The sequence below is a fragment of the Euprymna scolopes genome, chromosome 34 (genome assembly GCF_053919585.1).
Source record: "Euprymna scolopes isolate OS-2025 chromosome 34, ASM5391958v1, whole genome shotgun sequence".
Taxonomy (NCBI): domain Eukaryota; kingdom Metazoa; phylum Mollusca; class Cephalopoda; order Sepiida; family Sepiolidae; genus Euprymna; species Euprymna scolopes.
Window position 1 is genome coordinate 39,172,440 of NC_136515.1, and position 24,418 is coordinate 39,196,857.

General features: G+C 37.4%; 1 protein-coding gene across 4 annotated transcripts in view; it reads right to left on the reverse strand.

The window, feature by feature from the left end:
• LOC145259186 (medium-chain acyl-CoA ligase ACSF2, mitochondrial-like) overlaps positions 1-24,418 on the reverse strand; it is a 138,291-nt gene that overhangs the window by 102,780 nt on the left and 11,093 nt on the right. For all 4 annotated transcript variants that reach the window (XM_080116960.1, XM_080116961.1, XM_080116958.1 and 1 more), the window contains exons 2-3: positions 4,827-5,017; positions 937-1,123 (exon numbers count right to left, since the gene is read on the reverse strand). In XM_080116960.1, coding sequence (XP_079973086.1) covers positions 937-1,123; positions 4,827-4,957 — 318 coding nt within the window. In that variant the 5' untranslated portion in view covers positions 4,958-5,017. The remainder of the gene's footprint in view (positions 1-936; positions 1,124-4,826; positions 5,018-24,418) is intronic.

The window sequence follows — 24,418 nt, forward strand, 5'->3', positions numbered from 1 at the left end:
TATAGGTTTGTTTTCATATTTACAAATTTCAAACCGCGAGTAAAATGTACGCATGATTTCGTTATTTATTTATTTTTTTTTAAATACAAGAACATAAAAAAATGAGTTGGTGTCATTAGTTAGAATTGAAATTAAAAAGAACCGAGCGTTCCAGCCTGAGAAAAAAAAAAAAAGCCGAAAGAACGCGCATGCGCACAAAAAAAAACAAAAAACAAAATGTCACATAATGCTTAATGAACATTTTACATGTAAATTTGCCGATGTGTGTATGCGATATACATGCATGTAAGCAAAGATATTATTTACTATAAACCACCCTTGGTGCATGAATATTATTTCCTGAGAATTTCAGTGCTATGTGACCAGTACTTTAAGAGATTACCTGTTACGTCTACTGTTTTATTTATATAGAAGATAGAATAGAGATGTATGAAATAAAAACAGAAAGAACCTGATTAGATAAAGTCATAAAAGCGATAAGAATAATATTTGTGGTTAATATGTGTGTTTGCACAGCGTAATAAAACTTTGAACAAATGCATTTCAAGTAAAAACACTATTACGTACTTACCACTTATGTCAAAATGAGTATAAATTTTAAAAAATACGAAAATGATCAAGTAAAAACAGAATTTATCAAATTATCATTTTATGATATGTTTTAAATGCAGAAGAGTTGTGTGACCAATTCTGTATAACAAACTGACTTATCTCTCTTGCTTTCTTTGCAATCCGCTATTGTCCAACCGTTACTGTCTATGATTTTTTTTTATTGACAAATAAATCTACTGGATCATTTTTCGTAATTTTTGGAATTTATACTAGTTTCGACATGATTTGTATGTACATAAGAGAGATTTTATCAAATTGCATTTGATGGAAAACTCATTACACTGCACGAGCACTGTATTTTCATATAACATTAAAAGATCATACCTCTTCCAGGAATTGAGAAAATGTTTTACGGATTTTTTCTGTATAAAAAATGAAAGCTTCCTTATCAGGAGTTTTCTCAACTTGTTCTTGGAAAAGTTTTCCAACTGTGATTCCTTTTAACTTGACGCTAGAAGCTTCATGAATATAACTCTGCGTCCACTGATGCTGAGATGTGCTGGAAGAGGATCTGAAAAAGAAAAGGAAAAGGAAAGTCAATTCGGCATAGATTTTCTATCTTTATTTAATGAGGCAGAGGGTTAGTCAGCCAGATGATGAAGAATATTATGAGAGGATTGATGATAAATGTGATGAACAAAGTTTGCATATTCATGAGGGCAGTTTATGACAAGTATTTGATGTCATTGGATTTGAAGGGATCTGCAGGAAATCAGCTTCATGCTAGATATTTACTTGCTGCTCACCTCGGCAAGATGTGACACAAGATCAGAAAATGGAGATAACCAGTCAGCGCCCTTAAAGGAAGGGCACTCTAGCAAAAATTGCCTGGGCATCCCCATCGGCATTCCCTCATAGGAGCATCTAAGGCAACAATCGATAGACTTGCCCTACCCAAAAGCTGGGTGGCAAGGCCTGAGAGGGTGGACCTTCTAGGCATACCCCAGTCCAACAGGTACTGGATCAGATCCTGGCCTTGCACCTGTCGGGTTGATTGTCAAAAACAGATTCTTGATTGGTATTTTCTACCTAATCTCCAAGCAGCCGAAGCAACAAAGTGACTCATCCGCATAATTCAAAGAATAACATGAGGATGTTCAGCTTCATGGTAATATGTAACACATTTTTGGAAAGAACCTATGTTCATGAAAATTCTTCTAATGCTAGATGCACAGAGGAAGGAAAGTTCTTTTCAATTATAGTAGAAAACAAGTTCTTGCTGTGAATGTCTTATAAAAAGGACTCAAATATTGGAACTCAGTCAAGTACATTTCATGAAAATAACAAAGTAGAGAAAGACAAGCAACATCTCTTGTGCCACAGGTTTTGTAATGTTCGAATCAATCCTCAGTGTTAGTATTGTAAGATGTAGGTTACAAATCCTTACTGCTAGTGTTGTGGCAATGTAAGTCTTGAATCCCTCGTCACCAGTGTTGTGGTCTTGCAGGTCGGTAATAATCAATACAAACAATGTGGTATAGTTTATAAAAAGAGTATTAACAAAAATATGTTATAGAAATACATGTTATGATTCTGGGGCCAATCCATAACAAGAACAGAAGAACTAGGTTGTGAAGTTGATTAACAAAAACTAACGATTCTTTTATCAAATACCATCACTCTTTGATTAGTGAAATCAAGCGATTTTCTCATGTTACATTTGAAAGTACAAATGAGTTCCAAGTAGAAAGTGTGTGCGTGTTGCAGGGTCTAACTGTTGCGGATGTAACATAGCATGGTGAATCGGAAAAGTCTGACGGGTTGCACAACAAGGTTCACTCTACACAGGCCTGAACGCTTCTTTCTCAGAACTGCCCACCTATGGAACCCTGTTCTGCTGGCTTGCTTCTTGACCAACTACAATATCGTTGCCTTCAAGTCCAATGTAAACAAGTTCGGAAAAGTCTGAAGATGTTCACTCTACACAGATCTGAACGCTTCTGCCCACTCCCCCCAGCAATCTGCTTTTATGGTGCCTCAAAATCACGTGTGAGACGTGATTTTTTGAAAACTGTGCGAGACTGTGAGCATTAAAAGACTATGGTCGCCATCTTGAATCTTTTTCTTTTTTCTTCTCAGCCCACAAGACAGACAAACACAAGCACATTTTTGCGGTAAGCCTTCTCTATTTTCTCCACACATGGACACACATATGCAAATGCATGTGAAATGACGTCATCGGTAGGGAAAAATAAAGACTTTAAAAAGGAGATCACATTAGAGATGGGAATAACATTCGAGATCACGTTAGAGGTATGAATGACACTCAAGAAAACTATCATGTAGGAGATGTCACGGCTGTAATGAGAGAATGAGGGAATAAATGTTGTTGTGCAACAAAAAAGTTAAAGTTCTTTCCATTCTTTATCCACTTTACGACTGAGGTTACATGTTGGTTGTTGGGTAATATTACAGGGATTAGTTTTACTACTCAGAAAGGAGACAAAAATATGGGAATAACAAACAAAGAAAAAACAAATTCGTGCAGCAAAATACAACGGTGGCGTTTATTTTAAATGTATGACTGGTAAGAATAGTTTACGAGTCAACAGGATTTTTTTGTAAGATGGTAGTGATAGTTATCCTGGCTGAAATATCCTTTGCTAGGAACTGTTGCTTTTGATGTAGTTGCTGAAGAATTATGGCTAGCTGAAGTGTTATATAGGGGTTTCATTAAAAGAGAGTCTTATTAAAAGTTATGTTGTTGAGTGATTGTTCGTTTTATTAAGAGGGGTGCTGTGAGACTCAGAGAGATGTTGTTGAGAGAGGGATGTTGTGTTATAACAATTCATATATATTAAAAGTTCATTACTTAGAAGTGTTGATATGAGAAGCTCTTAGAGTGAGGAGATAGTGTTCAGACAGTCTTAGTTTTCATATTGTGTATGTAAGATGTGTATGTTAAGACATTTTATAACACAGATATATAGACATATAATAACAATTTTCACTTTACCTTTCGGTAGAATCACAACACAAAGACGACGTTTATACAAACACATGATGGGTTTATTTCTTCTCACGACCGGCCGTGGTTTTCTCATCAAGAATTCAAAGCTTCACATATTAAGTTTCAAAGTGACCGTCTCGCTTCTAGATGTTCGAATTCCAAACTGCAGACTATCATCTGTCGTTCTCAAACTCCCTCTGAGTTTTTTTTACAGTTTATCCTTAGTTTCTAACTATATCTAGAACTTCCCATTTTTCCATGACGTCATACACATGTTAAAACATGTGTCTACTTTCACGTGTTCTGGACATGCGTGTCCAAAACTTTTCCTTTTTTTTCAAAAGGAATTTTAACCTATATTCTCAGTAACCTATATTTCCAATATGTTAAAAACATGTTTATTAAATTATCTTGTAGCTGCATTCTTTCAATTGAATTTTCATAACAAAATTGACAGTGCACATTCTTTTCTTGAAACTATTTTATCTCTATTCTAAACAGCCGTTTGTTTTACATTCCATTTTCTAATTCTCACACGTAATCTATTTCTAAACATAAATTACGAGGTTCGAATTTCGCCTATGCTATTTCATTTTCATTTTAACTAAATCTCTCTATTTTTATACTTACATGAAAAGGAGACAGCCCTTATAATGTAACAGAAGAACAAGCTACAGATTTTGATGATGTTGATGGCTGGCTTGAGCTATCGTTAGTTTGTTGTAACAATAGTGATTATGATCGTAGTCATTGTTGATGTACTGAGGCTGCATTTATCATGGCAGTGAAAATGCCATTCCATCAAACAATTGGTTTCCAATTTTACTACTGACCAGACCTAACATTGCTTAACTTTGGTGATCTAATGGGAACCGGTTTGTCAACATAATTATGCAGAATATTTGTGCATCTGACAAAATTTTTCCAAATTAAAAATAAATAGAAAGCCCTGCTTTTAGGCAGTTATACGAGAAACAATTTATTTTTGTTCTTCTTTTAGTCTCAGCTGGTGTCTGATTTGCAATAATTGCTGATTTCGTTCTGAAGTGGTTTCAAGTTTGTGTTTCAGTGATTCCACATTAGCTTTGCAATATCCAGTTTGTCAGAAAGTGGTTTGAGGTTCGAGCTGAGAATTATATTATGAAGCATTTCAGTCTGTCACAATTGATTAACCGGATGTTTTTTAAGCTACAAGTTTGAAAGTTATATACAACAAAAGGTAAAAAACAAAAAATGAAATATTGAAATAGATTAGAAAACCTACCTGTTAATGTTTGCTGCAGTTAGGGCCAATCCATTTTGATGATTGTACAAAAGTCCTTTTTTGTTTGAAAAACCTTTAACTTTTCGGTAACTCCGATAAAAAATGGTACGACTGGGTAACATTGACAACATGTTGTTTGCTGCCCTGGAATCTGCTTATTCAAACAACAAACTTTTCAGCAATGGTAGTCGCTAAAATTAAAAAAATAAAAATAGAGTCAACGAAAATACAAAAATGAAGATTATTTTAAAATTTGGATCTTGTTGAATTAATGGGAAACATACTTCAATTGTAGTATCGGGATCATTAAAATATCAAAATTATTTCACTTTGCTTTTGTAAAATTATTAAGACATTCAGAGTCACCTCCCTTTGAACAATTTGTAATGAAGCTTCTGGTGCATTGGGAAACAACTAATCACAGTTCACGTAACAAACTAGTTTGGCCAATAAACCTACGTGCCATTGAAGAAATCTTGCTGTTTACCGTCTAAGATAGATGTAGCAAAAGAATAATGGCTACCTTATTGCAAAATTATATGAAAGAACTTTAGAACTGCTATTTAGGTGAGTATATCAACCATAATCTTGAAAGAAAAACTGATGGAACTTCTCTTTGCTAACACTGTAATTCGCACCAATAAATCTCAGCTTCCATGTTTTCTCTCAGCTGCCAAACATTCAACTGCCTCTCCCAAATTCTTCCCTTTTAAAGTAGGTTTTTCCCTCATGTGCAAATTAATGCTACAGATAAAAATAATCCAGTTCCAAACACAAGTTCTTTATCTTTTTTTTCTTGATGCAATAATTGCTCATGACATGCCAAACAGATGTGCTGCCGCTTTTGTGAATAGATTCTTCTATTACATCAACTCCACATTTTTAATGATACCTTTGGTGCATCGGAGAAAAAAGAAAATCACAGGTAAGCTAGTAAACCGGCTTGGCTAACTGATGTACAACTGCAGAAATTCGTTACATCTTATATGAAAGAACTTTAGAACTGCTAACTAGCAGACGATAATATCAACTCCACAAATAAGACCTGTAAATAACTTATTATAAATAGTATGGAAATCAGTCCCGACAAGGCATGAGCCACTTGATGTAAAGAGCTTAAAAAATAGAGTACTATTTCAAGGTCAGAAACTAGTCAATGATAAGTGTTAAATGAATAGATTCTTACACAGAAAACAGCAATTTTTCCTCCTTAGTCAGAAACATTGTTCATGGTATTGTAAAGCAATACATCTTTCTCTTTCTCTTCTTTTCCCTCTAGCCTATCTCATAAAAAAATGCTTCAATTTCAAAAGTTGTTTTATTTTTCTCCTGGTCATGTCACATTTCTCATCCCATATGTTTGTAAAACTATACGCACATTTGGGAAAATCCCAACTGTTTTCAAAATTTTAGCTTTAAATTGATTATTAGTTTGACATAATATTTCTTGTTCCGAAATGAGATTCTAATTGTAACTTTTATTCAACAATTTCCTTTATAATTGCCATTTTTCTTTGACAAATATTATCAAGATAGTAAGATTGTACATCTAAAATCAAAATAGGGTTAAAACTCCAAAAATTCATACTAGAATTGTCCACAATTAGATAAAGTACTTAGTAAATTCAGTTGTAAAATTACATTCTTCTTGGGGTGTTATATAACGAGCATGTCTGTCTTGAAATTGATGTAGAAAAAACTTAAGTTCTGCTTTTCCAATGCATATGAATATTTTTTTTCAATAACAAAAACGATTGATTCTTTAGTTGATATAATAACACATTGCACTTTATTTTGACAATTTGAGCTTGTGGTTATGGAGAGAGAGAAAAAGGGTAACGATGACAAAAATATGTGCATAACCACTTTTCCTTCACTCTGACCCAAAACAATCCGTTTTTATTATCATTGTCTAAATTGGAATTTGCATTGTTTTATTCAACTTACGTCATTTTTTGTCAGTGGTTAAAACAATGGGCTCAAAAGCCATTTTTTGTTACCTTTCGAAAATCTGGTATTGCCCAGCTTCATCATTCAATATTCCTTGCACATTTTCAAAAATGTTCATAGATTTTTCAATCCCCCATCGCTCTTGATACAAAAATAAAAAAAACCCGAAAAAAACATCAGTCATTGTCCACATAATGGAATAAAATGCATTTCAATCTTTTCCAGTTCCATGAACACATTTTTTTTTAACTTCCATGAACTGTGGAACTGATTTCCGTTCTCCTGCTTTCCAGCTGACTGGTTGTCTTCAAGTCCAACGTAAACAAGTTATTGATGAGTTGTTCCACTTAGTTAACAAATTTACGTAATTTCTATTACTAACAATCACTATATTGTTCAATGGACTACATTACACCCTTATCCTCGAGTGGTCTCTGGGCCTTGATAAGTAGTGATGCCTATGTAAAAAAATAAAACAAAAAAAACCCCATATTTTTCAATTAAAACACAAAACTAAACAGAAAAAGAACACATCAATCCTTATAATGGAATAAAATGTATTTTAAGCTTTTTCAGTTTCATGACACATTGTTTTCATTACTTGCCATGCACCAGTAGACACCCTGCAGTAACTGCACCTCAATTTTCCAAATTGACATTGGGTAAATGACTCTCGATAATATCATGTGTGTTTTTGCTCAATTTTTAATTCTATAATTTTTATAACGTTTTTCACCATTTCAACATACTCTGTTTGAAATGGAAAGTCTCTACTATACCTCATAGATGTCATTCCTTGGCAAATGGAGAAAGATTTTTTTAGCAGGGCTTGACTGCCTTGCAAAACATAGTTCTCCCCAATCCCAAGAATTTCTCTTTCTCCTGTCCTTTTTTAATTTTCACGACTTCACTGCTGTCCGTATTTGCCTTTGTGGTGATCATTCTTTTATCTATAAGACCTGAAAGTGTTCCAATTACGTGACTATCCATACTTATGCCATTTACGTGTCCTGACGTCATGCTACATGTCATGATATGGCACTTTATCAATGAAACGTCTGAATTCTTACATTGATGTTAAAACTTCTGCATTTGCGGTTGCTGTTTCCTCAATTTCCTAGTTAGAGTTGAAAATTTGAAAAATATTTTGTGTGAATGTAACTATTAACTACAAAGAAAGGAGGGTGAGACACTAAATTTAGTAGTACTCCAAAGACATCCTTAATTACATTTAGTAGTGCTTTTAGTAGCGCTCTGTAAGCCTCTAAGTTTTTTTGTTTTTTTTTTTACTGATGACTTAAATTTCTCTTCTAGAGGGAGAATATTAGAAAATTGGTTTTAGAAGTGCTTTGCTTACAGAAATGCTCAATATCATAGACAGAGCCATAATCCAAAGTGCTTAATATCCTGGATAGAGCAGGTAGTATCACAAAAGTGATTTTTTTTTCATTACTCACAAAATAAACGATTTCTCTTCAGAAGTGAGAAACCTTTAAATACACATATGTTTGTACGTACGTTATCACCTTTCACACATTAATATTTGTATGTACGTTATCACCTTTGGCATATATTTATGTTCGTACGTACATTATCCATTTTCTCACTCATTTATGTTCGCGCATACGTTATCACCTTTCACATACGTACATTCGTATGGACGTTATCATCATTCACAGAGATTTATGTTCGTGCATCCGTGATCACATTTGGCACATTCATATTGGTACGTACATTATCACCTTTCACATAAATTTGTGTTTGTACTAATTTGCATATTCCTTTAAAAAAACTTTTATTAATTTACTGTTCGTTTTTTTTTCTGTTTTCTTATTGAATGATTAGTTTCATTTCACTATTATGCATATATTTCCCACATCGGGTATAGCATTTGGACCTGGATTTAGAGCAAATCTATCTCTATCCCAGAACGGTCTCTTCTAAACTACTCTACTAGCGACCTGGTTAGAATCTTGAATCGGCACTTCCCCCCTCACCCCCACTCTAAAAACCAGAAAACTATACAATAACCAGACTATACAATAAACAGATTATACAATAAACAGACTATATACCAGCTATGTCCTGCATTGAGCACTCTTTTATAACCATGTGATTTTCATTGGATTTACATCTAGGCAACCAATCGATACAACTGGTATATTGACATGAAATGAAAAAATACAACTGGTATATTGACATGAGATTTTAATCATGTCAAATCACACTTCATTTCCTTTTGACGGATTGATTGTTGCTATTTCTTCTGATGAGTTAAGGGCATAATAGATTGACCGATTGAAATAATAAAGTGATTGATTTTGTGCTACGAAACAGATACTGTCAAGAATTGTATAAGTTAACTGAATTAAAGGAATAAATTGTAAGATGGTCAACATCATGAATTTTGGAATATAACTTTTTATCATTTATTCTCTCTCTCTCTCTCTCTCTCTCTATATATATATATATATATAAAGCTGTGTGTGTGTGTGTGTGTGTGTGTGTCTGGTCACTATTTTAAAAAACTGATTACATATAATGATAGATGTATCGAGACACAGGAATGGGTATGTTTGATCTGGCAGCACAGTGGTTCATTAAAATTGTGGGGTCTGCGTTCGCACTTGGTCCACAAAGTATGGAAATAAAAAATTTGAAAATTAAAAGAAAACGTTTACAAGTGTTTTGGATATAGATGTACATAATAATACTTTGATAAGTATGTTTTAACTTAAATAGGGATGGTATAATAAAATTGTGGGGTCTGCGTTCGCGCCTGGCCTCCATCAAATGGAAATAGACACAAACTTTAATAAAGACTTTTTATATCTATCTGCGTAAGTATACTTTGATAATTATGTTTCAGTTTGAAGAAATATAGTATAATAAAATTATGGGGTGTCGTTCGCGCCTAACCTCCATAGAATGGAAATATGTCACAAAGTTTAACAAGGTTTTTTAATATAGATCCACAGAATATTGTGATAATTGTTTCAGTGTGAACAGGTATGGTATAATAAATTATGGTGTTTATCTATTTTATTTTTACTTTCATCATATTTTGCTTTGGTTTTGATACCCCCAAATTCGAAGCTATCTCTTTACAACCCTTCCTTTTCATAACCTATCATACTTTCATAAATCAGAGTCAATTTTCTGTAGGCTGGTTTTGAACCCAGTCAACGACGGGTACTTTTGCTAGTATATATATATATATATATATATATATATATATATATATATATACTAGTGATGAAACGATTCTAATATTTTTCACTGATTCCACTGGAATTACTGATTCCATACGAAATTCCCGATTCTGATACAATTACCGATTCCGGTTCCGATCCTTTATGCCTCCATAAATATTTAACTATATAGATTTATTGATTACAGTAAAAACACATAATAAATGTGAAGCGTACAAATACACTTGTGGAGATGATTGATAAATTTTAGTTTTGCTAGTAGTTTGAAGTAAATAAATATTTATTTTTTAATAATTTCTATCAGCAGTAGAAGATTTAGCTTTAAACAAAATCAATTAAAAAAAGACAATTAAAAGAATCGTTTAAAAGAAAGTTTGTGAATTAAAACAAAACAATATCTCTCTCTCTCTTCCCCCTCTCCCTCTCCCTCTCTTTCCCTCTCCCTCTCTATGCTAAATTGTAGAATAGGGCCCGTTAGAATATCTCACTCATTACATTAGTTTTTGCTATTTATCTCTTTTCTATGGCAGAAAGATGTGATACAAAGACGGGAAAGTGAAATTTGAAAAGCCAGTGCCTTAGAGGAAGAACATTCGGGTCTGCAAAATACCTGCAGCCCCACTGACACTTCACAGTAGGGGCGCTTCAGCAATAGCCTATCATCAGTGCAAATAGCGGAGAGGGGTCTTCAAGACTCGCTTTTAGTTTCAGAAAAGTTAGGTCACGTGGTAGGTATTAGGTCAACAGTGTCACAGCCTCTTTTTTATTTTACATGGGGGTCATCACTTATCAAGGCCTGGAGGCCACTCAGTTATTGAGTGTACAGTAGTCAATGGGATAATATGGTAGTAATTGTTAGTAATGGAAATTTGGTAAATTGGATTACTCAAGGGGACGGTTCATCAAGAATTTGTTTATGTTGGACTTGAAGACAACCATATTGTAGTCAGATGGGAAACAGGTAAACGGAATTCGATAAATGACGTAGATTCCATGAACAAAGCTTCACATCAGTATGTTTTGGTTTCGGCACAGATAAAGAGTGAGGAAAATTATTCACAATGGTTTCAGCTAGACGGGTGTTTTTCATAAAAGATTGGAGAGGGAATCAGAGACTGGAGCTCAGCCGAGCACTTGTCATGGAAATAACGATAAAACAAAAACAAGCTTGCAACGTCTCTTCTGTGGGAAAGAGATTGCAGGGAAGAGAAAAGGGCATCCCCGACTAAGCTATGAAGTCTATTTTGAACTCAAGGCAGGATAAGATGCTTCAAGCAGCTCCTGCCCAGATATGGCAGCAGTACTCCATCCTTGGACATACTTGGCTTTTATATAGATAGAGAATTGCATCATCAGTGAGATATCTACTGGAGCGGTAGAAGGATGACACCATTTTTCCAGCAACCTTGGCAACAGATTTGATGATTGTTCCATTTCAGATCAGGAGTAAAGGTCAAGCCCAGAAGCTTGTCAAAACATGGAGCCTCTCCAGGACGAGAGCCATCCATTTCAATTGATGTCAGATGGGGATCAGAACGTTGATGATGTAAAGATAGAAGCTTGGTTTTAGATGCATTTGGTCTGTGCTAGCTTTTAGCCCCCCCCCCCATTTTTTTTATCATTATTTTTCCTATTTTTTTATTTATGACTTTTTGAGCAATAATTTCAAAGGCAATATAATGTACTCTTCTCCCTACCTGGATAAATTTTTAGGGTGCTTATGTTATCGCACTATATTTTAAATAGTATTTTAAAGTAAAATTCATTTTTTTACGATATATTTATTTATTAAATTGTTAGGTGAAAGTAAAGAATAGTTACAAAACACCCTCCCTATAATAAGAATTGGTTTCTAAATAAGGTTATTATATCAGTGCAGGAACATATATGTACAGGTACCGTTTTTAATGTTTTTACTTATTTTAAGGCGTTTTTTTTTTTAAGCTTAAAACATGTATTGCCGAGTTTCAACTTAAATAAACACTTCAAAATAAGTTAGGTACAAGAGTAACTAATGGTACTATTCTAATAAATGTCAAAAAAATTTTCGAGCATTTATTACTATAGACAACTGTTATATTCCTAAATACTTAGGAAATAAAGACAAACGTGAGTTACACCGAGTGGTATGTGTAATGGGGTTTATTTATAATACAGAAACGTAAGGCTGCTCGCCTAAGGTAAATAGAAGTACATAGTAACAAGTATGGGGAAGAAAGTCTGATAATCAACACGTAAGACTATCCGTCTTACTGCGACTGCTTGTCTGCCGCTGTCTGCCGCTGTCTGCCAAACAGTCCAATATATATATACAGTTTGTAACCGGTGTATAGCCAGTTATGTTCCTTCACAACACCTCCCCCTGAAGCTGAAATCTTCCTGATTTTAGCTTAAATACCTCTTCCTTTTAGGGTCAGGGCTTAATCTCCTGGTAACTTTTCTCTTTCTTGCGCTTTTCCTTCTGGTCAGCGTTACCCGGGGTAAAGGTTTCTGTCCAGCCCGTATGGTCGGTTCAGGCGAAATATTCATTGTTTGCGGTACACACGCTGGTTTTGGTATATCAAAAATATCGCACAATGTTTCCATTGGTGTCTCTTCCACATTTGGAGACAGTCTGGGACGTATTTGATTTCTGTGTCTTTTGCAGACAAAACTTAATCCTTGGATGGTATAGACCATGCTCCCAATCCTTTTTTTGATAATACCTTCAACCCACTGATTTCGTCCATTTTGAAAATTTTTGAAATATACATTTTCACCTGGGGAGAAGCACTTGGTATTAAGGTTTTCTTTTTTGAAAACTTTCTTTTTCTCTGGTAGCAGCCTATCGAAGACAGATCTTATCTTTCTTGCAAACATTAGCTCAGCCGGGGAAGAATTGACATTATTATTAGGATTTGGTGTCACCCTGTAAATTGCTAAAAATGTTTGAATACATTGTTCGTCTGTGTCCGTAGTAAGATTTTTCTTAAGTGCCCTTTTAAACGTATCTACAAATTTTTCGGCCAACCCATTCGATCGTGGATGGTACACAGGTGTTGTCATATGTAGAATATTTAGTGAGTCACAGAATTCTTTGAATTCATGAGCAGTAAATGCTGTTCCATTATCGCTCACTAAGGTTTTTGGCACTCCAAAACGGCTAAAAATTTCATTAAGCGCACTCACAGTGTTTTTTGCTGTTGGATGTCTAAACTTAAATATTTCTGGCCATTTTGAAAAAGAATCTACAATAATCAAGTAAAAATAACCATTTATAGGTCCCGCATAATCAATATGCAGACGTGACCAGGGTAGGTCCGTCTTTGGCCATGGCATCGTTTTTACTGGAGGATCTCGAGCTGCTAATTGACATCCTCTGCATGTCTTGACACATTTTTCAACTTCCTTGTCCATACCAGGCCAGTACACATATCCTCTCATAAGGGATTTCATTCTCGAAATGCCCGGATGACCTGTATGAAATTCCTTCAGAATTTTCCTCTGTAACGTTAGTGGAATTACGATCCTCTCACCATACATGAGCACATCTTCACAGATGGAAAAAGGCGTTGTTTGATCTACCTTTTTATTTTTTTTTATCCATCCCAATTGATTTTTCATTTTCTTAATGAAAATGTCATTTACTGCCTCTTTTTTTATTTTTTCGAAAGTTACCGGAAGTTCACGTATCATATTACACATTGAACTTGTACATTCACTTTCGTCTTTAAGCGCAGCAATTACCGTTTCTTCGAAACTTTCGCTTCTTTTAGGGATCAACCGTGATAATGCATCTGCGTGTCCTAACTTTTTTGAGGATACATGTTCCATCTTAAACTGATAGTTTAAGAGGGTTACAGCCCATCGCTGTAATCGATTCGCAGTATGTGTGGGAATGCCTTTCTTTGATCCAAATATGGTAAGTAGGGGTTTATGGTCGGTTTGCAAAATAAAAGATCGTCCATGGAGAAATCGATTGTACTTTGTAATTCCAAATATTATCGACAGCGCCTCTTTTTCAATTTGGCTGTAATTTTTCTCCGCTGCAACCAACGTTCTTGAAGCATGGGCGATAGCTTTTGTCCTACCATCCTCATACTTGTGAAGTAATACAGCGCCAACACCGTAATCACTGGCGTCTGTTGCTAGTATTAGTTCCTTTTCTGGATTGAAATGTGCCAATGCTAAGTCTGACAGTAGACATCTTTTGATATTTTGGAAAGCAGATTCACATTCCTTATTCCAGTTCCATTTAACACCCTTTTTCAGTAACTCGTTAAGAGGAGCTCTTAAATTATGTATGTTAGGGATGTAAATTGCATAGTATTGAACTAATCCCAAAAACGATTTTAATTTTGTCACTGAATCTGGAGCAGGCATCTTTTCAATTGCTTCAGTCCTTTGTGGATCCGGTCTTCGACCCTCTTTGTCGATTATTTGACCTAGATATTTAATTTTTTTCATAAAAAAATCGCATTTTTCTGGGCTCAATTTAAAACCAAATTCCTGTATTCTTTTGAATACTTCTTTTACATGCTTCTTATGATCTTGCAAATTTTCACTTTTAATTAGGATATCGTCAAGGTAGGCCATTGAAAATTCCAACCCTGCCAGCATCGTGTCCATAATTTGCTGGAAAATAGCAGGAGCAACCTTTAATCCAAAAGGAAGCCTCTTTAGCTTAAAAAATGCCCTTATGAGTATTTATGCCTAAGTATTTGGAGCATTCATCGCTGATTTTAATTTGCAAGTAAGCATCTGAGAGGTCTATCTTAGAAAAAATTTTTCCTCCGTTAAGCTTAGAGAACAGATCTTCTGCGGACGGAAGGGGATAATTATGGTCCAATAGACAGTCATTTAAACCCGTTGAAAAATCTCCACAGACCCTTATTCTGTTATTTTTTTTCTTTACATACACGGTTGGACTTGCCCAATCTGTGTGGTTAACTTTTTCAATGACTTCCAGTTGTTGAAGTCTATCCAACTCTTTTTCGATTGCGTCCATCGCTGAAAAAGGCACATTCCTTTTAGGTTTGAATACTGGAGTGGCATTTTTCTTTAATTCAAATTTTGCCTCTGTCTTAATACAGAGTCCTAGTCCTTCGGCAAAAACATTGGGAAATTCAGTTTTCAAATCCTTCAGGAAGTCTTCCCTTTGGTTTGCTTTTTCTGCAGTTAAAACGTTACAAAACGAATTTATGGGTTTCTCCCATAAATTAAACAGGACAATCCAATCTACCCCAAACAGGCATGTATTCTTTCCTGGTACGACGTACACTTTGGATTTATGAGTCTGGTTAGCGAATGTCACTTTGCATTTTAATTCTCCCTTGAACTCTAATCTTTTGCCGCACACACTTCTCGCCGTCTTTCTGGTTTTCGTTAATTCAGGTCGACCTATCCTTTTCCATATATCTTCATTTATAATACTAATATCTGCACCGCTATCCAGAAGCAATGTAACCAGATGTCCATTTATCCGAACATCAACATATTTCCGTCTTTCGCAGCTTTTTTCTTTATTCATGCGAAGCGTATTTACATTATCGGTCCCTTGTCTTTTCTTCTGGGCACAGTATGTTCCCTTGTGACCTCTGAGACCACATTCATAACATATTTTGTTCCTAAACCAGCAGGTCTTATTGTTGTGTCTTAAACTACCACAACATTTACACTTTAGCTTTGGGTCTTTGTATCCTTTAAGGATCCTGTGTTCTTGGAACCTGGACTTTCTTGTGGTCCCTTGCCTTTTTACTTGCTGCACCTTAAAAATATTTTTCTCTTCAATGCGAGTGTTGTCTTTCTTTATGTTAATCAGACGTTGACACTCTTCAGTGACTTTTTGCAATGTTATGTTAGGATCCGCCTCCATAATTGTTAGGATCCGTGAACGTATATCTTTGTCCCTTGGTGCTGTGAGACCTTGTACAAAGATTAAACATTTAAATTGGTCTGCGGAAATTTCATTCAATTTAAATGATTCGCATAAACAGTTCACAGTGCAAGCATATTCTAGATAGTCTTCAGCTTCTGCCTTCTGAATGTTCAAACATTTGTATCTAGAGTGAAATAGGCTATCCCTTTTATCAAATATTTTCGACAAGGTACTAATTGTTTCCTCGAACGAAACCTCCTCCGGTTTTTTTGGTAGAATTAGATTTGCATACTTGGTGTTTTCATCAGTACCCAGTTTTTGTAGTAGCAGGGTAACTTTTTCCTCATCGGTCCAGTCTAAACATCTTTTCGTAAAAATTGTTTCGTATCTTCTGTAGTATGCAGGGAAAGTAACACCAGTATCCGGGGAGTAACGAAATTCCGTTAGTGAATTTGAAATACCCTCGGCAGAAAAATTAGTCTTCTTCCCGGTCGACGTTAGAATTAGCTTTTCTAAATTCTTTTGCTGTGTCGACATTTGTCGTTGTAGTATGTTTGTTTGTTCTTGTTGTGCCTCTAAAGTTTTTTGTGTTCTTTCTTGTTGTTGTTGCAGCTGTTGCTGTAGCTGTTGTTGTTGAATTTGTTGTTGTTGTTGTTGTTGCGCTAAAAATTGTTGAGTCATTTTTGTCTGTTCCTGGATGCTAAGGGCTAGAGCCTTAGTTAACTCTGCTAATTGTTCCATGTTAGCTTCTAGTACAAAAATGTCTTTTCGAATTCTACACAATAATTCCAAAGAAAAATCGTAAATTTACGTATATCGTAAATTAGTAGCAATATGCAGACACAACACGTTTCAACAAAGTTCATCCATAGTAATTCAACAGGCTTTGTAAAATAATTCTTTTTTTTTTTTTTTTTTTTTTTTTCTTTTTTTTTTTTCAACAACGTAAGTTCATACACAAAATATTTCTTACTTCCCACGACAAATAGTTCCAATTATTTATATAAAGGCAATAACAAACAATTAATTTTCCAAAAAAAAAAATATATGGCTGCCGTTCCCACGTGGCATAAAATGGTACAATAGTCGTTGTATTTATATTTTTTCTTTCGAAACTCGTAATCCTTTAGTGTAGTTTCGAATTCAACTTGCGACCATTTTTTTTTTTTTTTTTTTTTTTTTTACTTGTCAAAATAAATATAAATTCCACTTTACCTTGAACATGTTTCTATAATTTCTTGTGAGTTCTTTACGAAGAAAAATCCGTACTTTTCGCTACTTTAGGTAGGAAAATTTTTTAAATTCATTGACGCACGTGGTCAAAAATCCTTGTGTAGTTTGTTTTTTTCGTAAAACAAAAAATCCTTGCATTGTACACAGTCCTTGGTACGGTAATTTATCTCTGTTAAGAGAAAGAACATCCTTTCGTCGCCATTGTTATATTCCTAAATACTTAGGAAATAAAGACAAACGTGAGTTACACCGAGTGGTATGTGTAATGGGGTTTATTTATAATACAGAAACGTAAGGCTGCTCGCCTAAGGTAAATAGAAGTACATAGTAACAAGTATGGGGAAGAAAGTCTGATAATCAACACGTAAGACTATCCGTCTTACTGCGACTGCTTGTCTGCCGCTGTCTGCCAAACAGTCCAATATATATATACAGTTTGTAACCGGTGTATAGCCAGTTATGTTCCTTCACAACAACAACAAAATGAAAAGAAGAAATATACAACAAATAAATGCTACCAATGGCAAGATAAGTTAAAATTAAAAAAGAAAAACAGGGATGTGCAAATTTTTATGTAAAATCACCAATATTTTACACACTATTAGCCACGTCATCATTTTGTGTCTACGTGTAATTGTGTGTTCTTTTTATGGAAGGCCCTAGTTGCTTTAATTGAATCAGGGAAGCAGCATTTTTTGCTATGGTTTATGATAATTTTATTAATTAAAGACCTCAGTGAATCATTTTTTTTTTAAATAAGCGCTAAAAGCAAGTTGACCTCCACCAGAAATAAACATCTTTTAAAAATTAAAATAATTTCAAGTTAAGTTTGTTTTTTATAATTGCCATATTATATTATTTTTTTTAGTTTCCATTTGCCTGTTGAACCGAAACTAAAATAAAATAAAATAATTCGCCCCAATCCTCCTGCATCCACCTTTGTAGCCAATTGAAAAATATATATATATATAAATAGACCAAGCTTAAAAAGGAAATAAAAGTGTGTGTGTGTGTTATTTAAAAACTTCAGCTTTATAAAATGTTGCAATTTTTATGGACCTAAATTTATTTTGTTTAGCTTTCGTAACATGAAATATAGAGAGAGGTAGAAAACCTAAAAAAAAATTCACCTCATATATTGTGGAAAAAAAAACTATTTAGAGGGTAAAGTAGATTACCCGGTGATAGCGTAAGCTCCGAGGGGTTGCAAAGGATGCCCTATGCGACCCCCCCCCCCCTACTGGGTCGAGTAACAAGTTTTGTAGTACGGCGAGCAGCGAGTAACTAATTTGTGCCAACCGTTCACCAGTAAGTCGTTAACAGAACTGGTGCTAGTCAGAGACACAATTCTTTTATAACAGAAGAATAGTGCCTCCCCCTACTCCTCCAAGTCTATAAGAGACTCGTTCTCTCAACCACTCAGATTAGAATTCCGCCCTCGAGGCCGGCGCCACCAAGTAAGCAATCTCCTTTTTTTATTTTTATTTTTATTTTTATTTTCTCACACACTCCCGACAAAAACGAGAAAAAAAAACAAAAGGTAGAAGAGAGAAAAGAAAAAGAAAAAGTTACATAAAAATGACAGACCACCAAAATACTTAATCAAAAAACAACTGTTAGTACAATATAGCAGTAGTCGATCAGTCCAGATATCAATAAAGCAGGCAGCAGGCTAGGTCTACCCCGTCGTTTTTTAAGGGGCGCACATTCTGGGCAATACCACTTTTGCCTGTTGGGAGGTTCTGAGTCGATACCGACACATCGGAAATGGTACCAATCGTCGCACGAGTCACACCTGATCATATTCTGATTCTGCTGCGGAGAGCTGCACAGGGGACACAACCAGACCTGCTCTTCAACACTAGGGGGTGAATCCAACGTCTCCCCTCCCTCCGCAACAGGAGGTCCTTCAGGAGTCCTAGAAAGCTCTAAGGGGTACAGATGTTTCAGGGAATGTACTTCCTCCAAGCCCTCCCCTTTTTGTACACGTGCTGCTCTAACGACACCATCATGGCCTGGAATCAGTTCAGTAATAGTTCCTAAGACCCAAAACGGTCTGGGTTTCAAAGGACTCTTAATCAGCACAACATCATCCTTCTGGAGGCGGGTTCTTGTACTGAGTCGGGATCGACCAGGAATCTTCCTTCCCAGCTCTAGCAGGTACTCCTCATACCATAGTTTGTGGAAATCTGTCAGACATTGGTCCCTAAGTTCCAAGGTTTGAATTAGCCTCTCCCTGCTGGGAGGCAACAAGGTTGTTCTATCCTCTCTATCCAGTCGTATCAATAGCCCGGGGCTCTGATTGGGCTTAAGGAACATATTAGGGGTAATTGGAGTAGCATTTTTGTCGGCTGACACCTGGTAAGTAAGAGGCCGGTTATTAACAGACCTCTGAATATCCGATAACACTGTCAGAAGGGTAAAGTAATCCAATCTACCCCTGCCAAGAATCTTAAATAGGCAATTCTTCATGGTCTTGATACATCGCTCCCATGTTCCTCCATACCAAGGAGAGAACAAGGGAATGGTTTTAAGTTTTAACTTACAAGGACTGTATTTTCTTTGATAGTCTGTAAAAAGAGAGAGACGATCGAAAATCTTTCCACTTCCTATAAACGTTTTCGCGTTGTCACTATAAAGGGTTTCGGGAATGCCATATCGGTTAGTAAATCGAACCAGTGCCTGGAAGAAAGAGGGTACGCTCATGTTGGGAACTACTTCAATGTGTATTGCTCTGATATTCAAACAAGTGAACAGGAGCAAGTACATTTTCGTATCTCGTTTCCCGTCACTCACCCAAAGATGGCCAGTAAAAGCAATCCCAGTGTGTTGATAGGGGACTCTGAAATCGGTACGGTGCGACGGCAGGGCAGCAGCAGCATTCGGCGTCACTGGCGTTGAATTATAACGTTTACATCTGGCACAAACAGCCAGTACCTTATTCACAGCTTGTCGACCCTGCGGGACCCAATAACCGCTTCACCTCAACTCCGCTAGAGTTGACCCAGTTCCAAGATGGCAACACCTTTCATGACAATCTAAAATGATGAGTCTGGTAACAGGATGATGTTTCCCTATCAGAATGGGGTTTTTAACTTCATAACCAAAGTGGGAAGATTGGTTGATTCTTCCTCGAGATCGAATCAAACCGTCAGGGTCCAGAAAAAGATCCAGAGCACGAACCCTAACTGGCATGGGTTTACCACTCGGCTCCTTTAGGTACTCCACTTCCACGGGAAATTCTTGCCGTTGCACTGTCTTCATAAGGTAGATCGCTGCCTTAGAGTTGTAGTCCCATTGTCGATTAAATCGGATGGCTAGGAACTTAAACACCAAGGCAGTAACAGTCAGTAAACCAGAGAATGAGGAAAACCTCTGAAAAGGTATGGCCGAAGTGTACTCTTGATCATGGATCAAAGAACAATTTGCTGAACTGCGGGTCATTCGCTGGCATATCTCACTCAAACAGGGCATATCCTGTCCTGGCCATTGAGATATTCCTTCGCATAGCCAGGAAGGGCCTGAACACCAAAATTCCATCTTGGATTGGAACTTTCTCAATGTTAATCCTCTTGTTAACAAATCCGCCGGGTTGAGTGTACTATCAACATATCTGAAGAGAGTCTTCAAGCCATAGCGAGACTCCAACTCCACTTTCATCTGCAGAATGTCTTTAAGTCTATTTTTTGCAAAAACATTTTTGCTAGCCATGTTTTGAGATAAAATCCAGGACAAGACCACCTGTGCATCCGTGGCTATACACAAATTCTCGGGAACAAATCCTTCACAATTGTCCAGGATTGTGGGGAGACACTTGAAGGCGAGGAAAACGGCCATTAGTTCCAACACAGGCAAAGTCTTGTCCTTCATAGGTGCCACCTTAGCTTTCGCAAATAATAAGGATGACCGACCATTTTGTACGATATACACGGCAAACCCATATGCTTCCTTGGACGTGTCGCAAAACAGGTACATATCTCCAGGCAGCCCTGCCATAAGCGCCTTGCGCAAAAAACGGAAATCACTCAACCCTGAAAGGTCCCTGGCTAGCTCTCTCCAATCGCTCAAGATCGCTGGCTGGAGTGGATCATCCCAACCTGCACCATTCTTCCACATGGACCTGATTAGCACTCTACTGCGGATAGTAACCGGGAGACATAGGGACAACGGATCGAAGACCTTAGCTAACTCTGAAAGAACACCTCTCTTAGTTGTCACGTCAGGATTGCACTTTACCGGAGCAACATACAACTCCTCCGAATGTGGGGAGTATCGGTAGCCCAGTACTCTCTTCCACTCCTCTTCATGGATACTTAGAGTACCATCCTCCTTCATCCTATTGCGGAGCGCCTGACTGTTTGAGTTGCATGACTGGATAATAAAGCCCCCTTCCAGCAAACGCTCTCTAACAAGGGAATACAATGTAGTAAGCTCACTCGCGTCTGCCACGGATGCCACAAGGTTATCCACATAAAACCGGTCCTCCATCATTCTGCGGCAAGCATCCTGAGGGTATTTTGCCGCATGCAATTTTAAGATGCACCCCAACACAAATGGGCTGGAAGTAAACCCGAATATCAAGGTGATATAGCGGAAGCAGCGCAAACAATTTCCTTGTTTAAGAAAAAAGCAAAACCGGTTCCTATCCGCCTCCAGCTTAAGCCGAATCATTAGGAAGGCTCGGCGAATGTCTGCTAGTAGCACATAATTGTTGGCTCTAAAGGCCAGCAACAACTTTAAGATGTCCCCTGTTAAGTTAACGCCAGAATATGCTGCTTCGTTCAGCGATAATCCATCTCCTGTCTTCAAACTACAGTTGAACACTGGTCTTATCCTGGTAGTTGCCGTAGGGTCCGACTTGAAAACTGGTCTATGTGGTATCCACACATATTTGTCGAACTCCTGAGGGGAGACAAAAATCTCTTCAATTATACCGTCCTCCTGTTGCTGACGAAACACCTCCAAATATTCATCATATATTTTTCTTTTAGTCAAGTTTGCTGCTACCCGGTCTAAAACATGCAAGGAAGTTGCATGATTAGAGGGGACTCTGGCTAATCTATCGTGATGCCAGGGGAGCTCCACATAATAGCTTCCATCCTCAAATCGCTTCATCTGAACTTTATCGTAATCAGAAAAGTCCTCCTGACTGGGAAGCCCCAGAGATTCCAACGTAAACATTTGTTCTAGTCCTCTTTGTACCATACTGTCAGGAAAGCACTCCGCCATGGGATCCAGGTATGTTGATTGTGTTTCAAGGACAAAACATAAATGTGATGAATCGACCTGGGGGGTATGTTCCATTACCGAATTAAACGAGAGGTGAGTAACCTCAGAGAGGGGCTTATCTTCCAAGAAAAAAGAGTCCACTGCTCCAAACGGGACCAATCCAGGCGGGGTTGCAAAGGCCCATCCATTCAAACACGGGATCAGCTTTAATGAGTCCAGGTGTTCAATCAGGTCTAACCCAATTATTCCCTTGATCGGTATTAAATCCTTTCCGGTCGCAAACTGGCCGGCCAAAGCATATTTTGCATCCTGAAAGACACGCAATAGAGATTCCAGGTTGGCCACTCGAACCGACAAGTCCATACCATCGGCTACCAAGACAGGAGATGTCACAGTCCTTCCAGAACCCAAGTCAACTCCCAGGACTACCTCTGTGAACCAACGCTGACACTCACCTAGAAAGGTAGACAATCTCAGCTGATAATTGACACCAAGGGTTTCGATTGGGCACAAAGTTCTCAGTACATCTGCCGCCAGATATGTCTGCCCGCTACCCGTGTCCAGTAGACAATTCACTGACACTGTCTTTGGTCCACAAGAGAATGTAACTGAGAGAATGGGTGGCAACGTGCGGGAATACCCGGTTGAAGTTGCATTGTTCACATCCACATGAAAAGAAGGAGTAATAGCGTTCCCCCTACCAAACTTTTGAGACGTATTCTGTCTTACTGTTGATGTAAATGCAGTGGAGACACCGCCCTTAATCTGCAATCTCTTTATTGCTTCTCCAGTTAGTCTCAATATGGAGGACAAAGGTGGCACCCGTCTATTTGTTAGCGCTATTATCTCGCCTTTCAGTTCGAGAGGAAATTTCCTAAATAGAATCTTAGCCATCAGTCTGGCTCCGCCAGAATCGTCCACAGAAAAGTCACATGAAAAGGAATTCCCCAGCTCTTCCAACAGCGATGCCGTCCTGGAAACGAAGTCCCCCAGCTCAAAAAGGGCTCCACCTTTCTTTGGTACATAGTCCAGAATATCCTGGAATATTTGGTCAATGATTTCATCCAGGTCCAGATACTCCCTCTTCAGTATAGCCATGGCTTGCTGGTAATTGGTGTCAGTGCAACTCAGGTGATTTACCAGCCTCAAGGCTCTGTCTGAGAGTGAGCACTTCAAGAAGTTCAACCTCTCGGCATCATTGGCCATGCCGATTACGCAGTTCTCAAACCTAGTCAAGAAGTTTCTGAAACTCATGCGGTCGGACTCCATTTCCTGTCCGCTAAATGTAGGCCCTGTGATCTGTATACGTGGGGGTTTAACAATGAAGGAAGAACCTCTCCCGGTAGTTGCAGAAGCCCTTGAGAACTCAAAGGCAGATTCCGAGTAAGGGCTGGGCTCTGGCTGTCGGTATGCTTGATCCAAATCGCCCAAGTCTTCATAATAATCCTTTAGTTGAGGCAGCCAAGCACCCTCAATTTCGGCAGGTGTACTCTCATCAAAGGAGCCTAACTCCAGCTGTGTGATACAAGTCTCTAACTCGACAATGAATTGTCGAATCTCCGTCCTTAAGAATGAGTACGCCGATGGCCTAACTCCATCACGACACATCTTCAGTCGTCCTTGAATCTTCTGAGTCAATGACTCCCTTCTGCGTAGGAGCTGCTCTTTCGTGACGTTCATGACAGTAGTTAACCGACGAAAGAGTAAGCAGCAAATTCTTTGCAAGATGTGGAAAAAAAACTATTTAGAGGATAAAGTAGATTACCCGGTGATAGCGTAAGCTCCGAGGGGTTGCAAAGGATGCCCTATGCGACCCCCCCTACTGGGTCGAGTAACAAGTTTTGTAGTACGGCGAGCAGCGAGTAACTAATTTGTGCCAACCGTTCACCAGTAAGTCGTTAACAGAACTGGTGCTAGTCAGAGACACAATTCTTTTATAACAGAAGAATAGTGCCTCCCCCTACTCCTCCAAGTCTATAAGAGACTCGTTCTCTCAACCACTCAGATTAGAATTCCGCCCTCGAGGCCGGCGCCACCAAGTAAGCAATCTCCTTTTTTTATTTTTATTTTTATTTTTATTTTCTCACAATATTTAACGAAACTTACCTTTA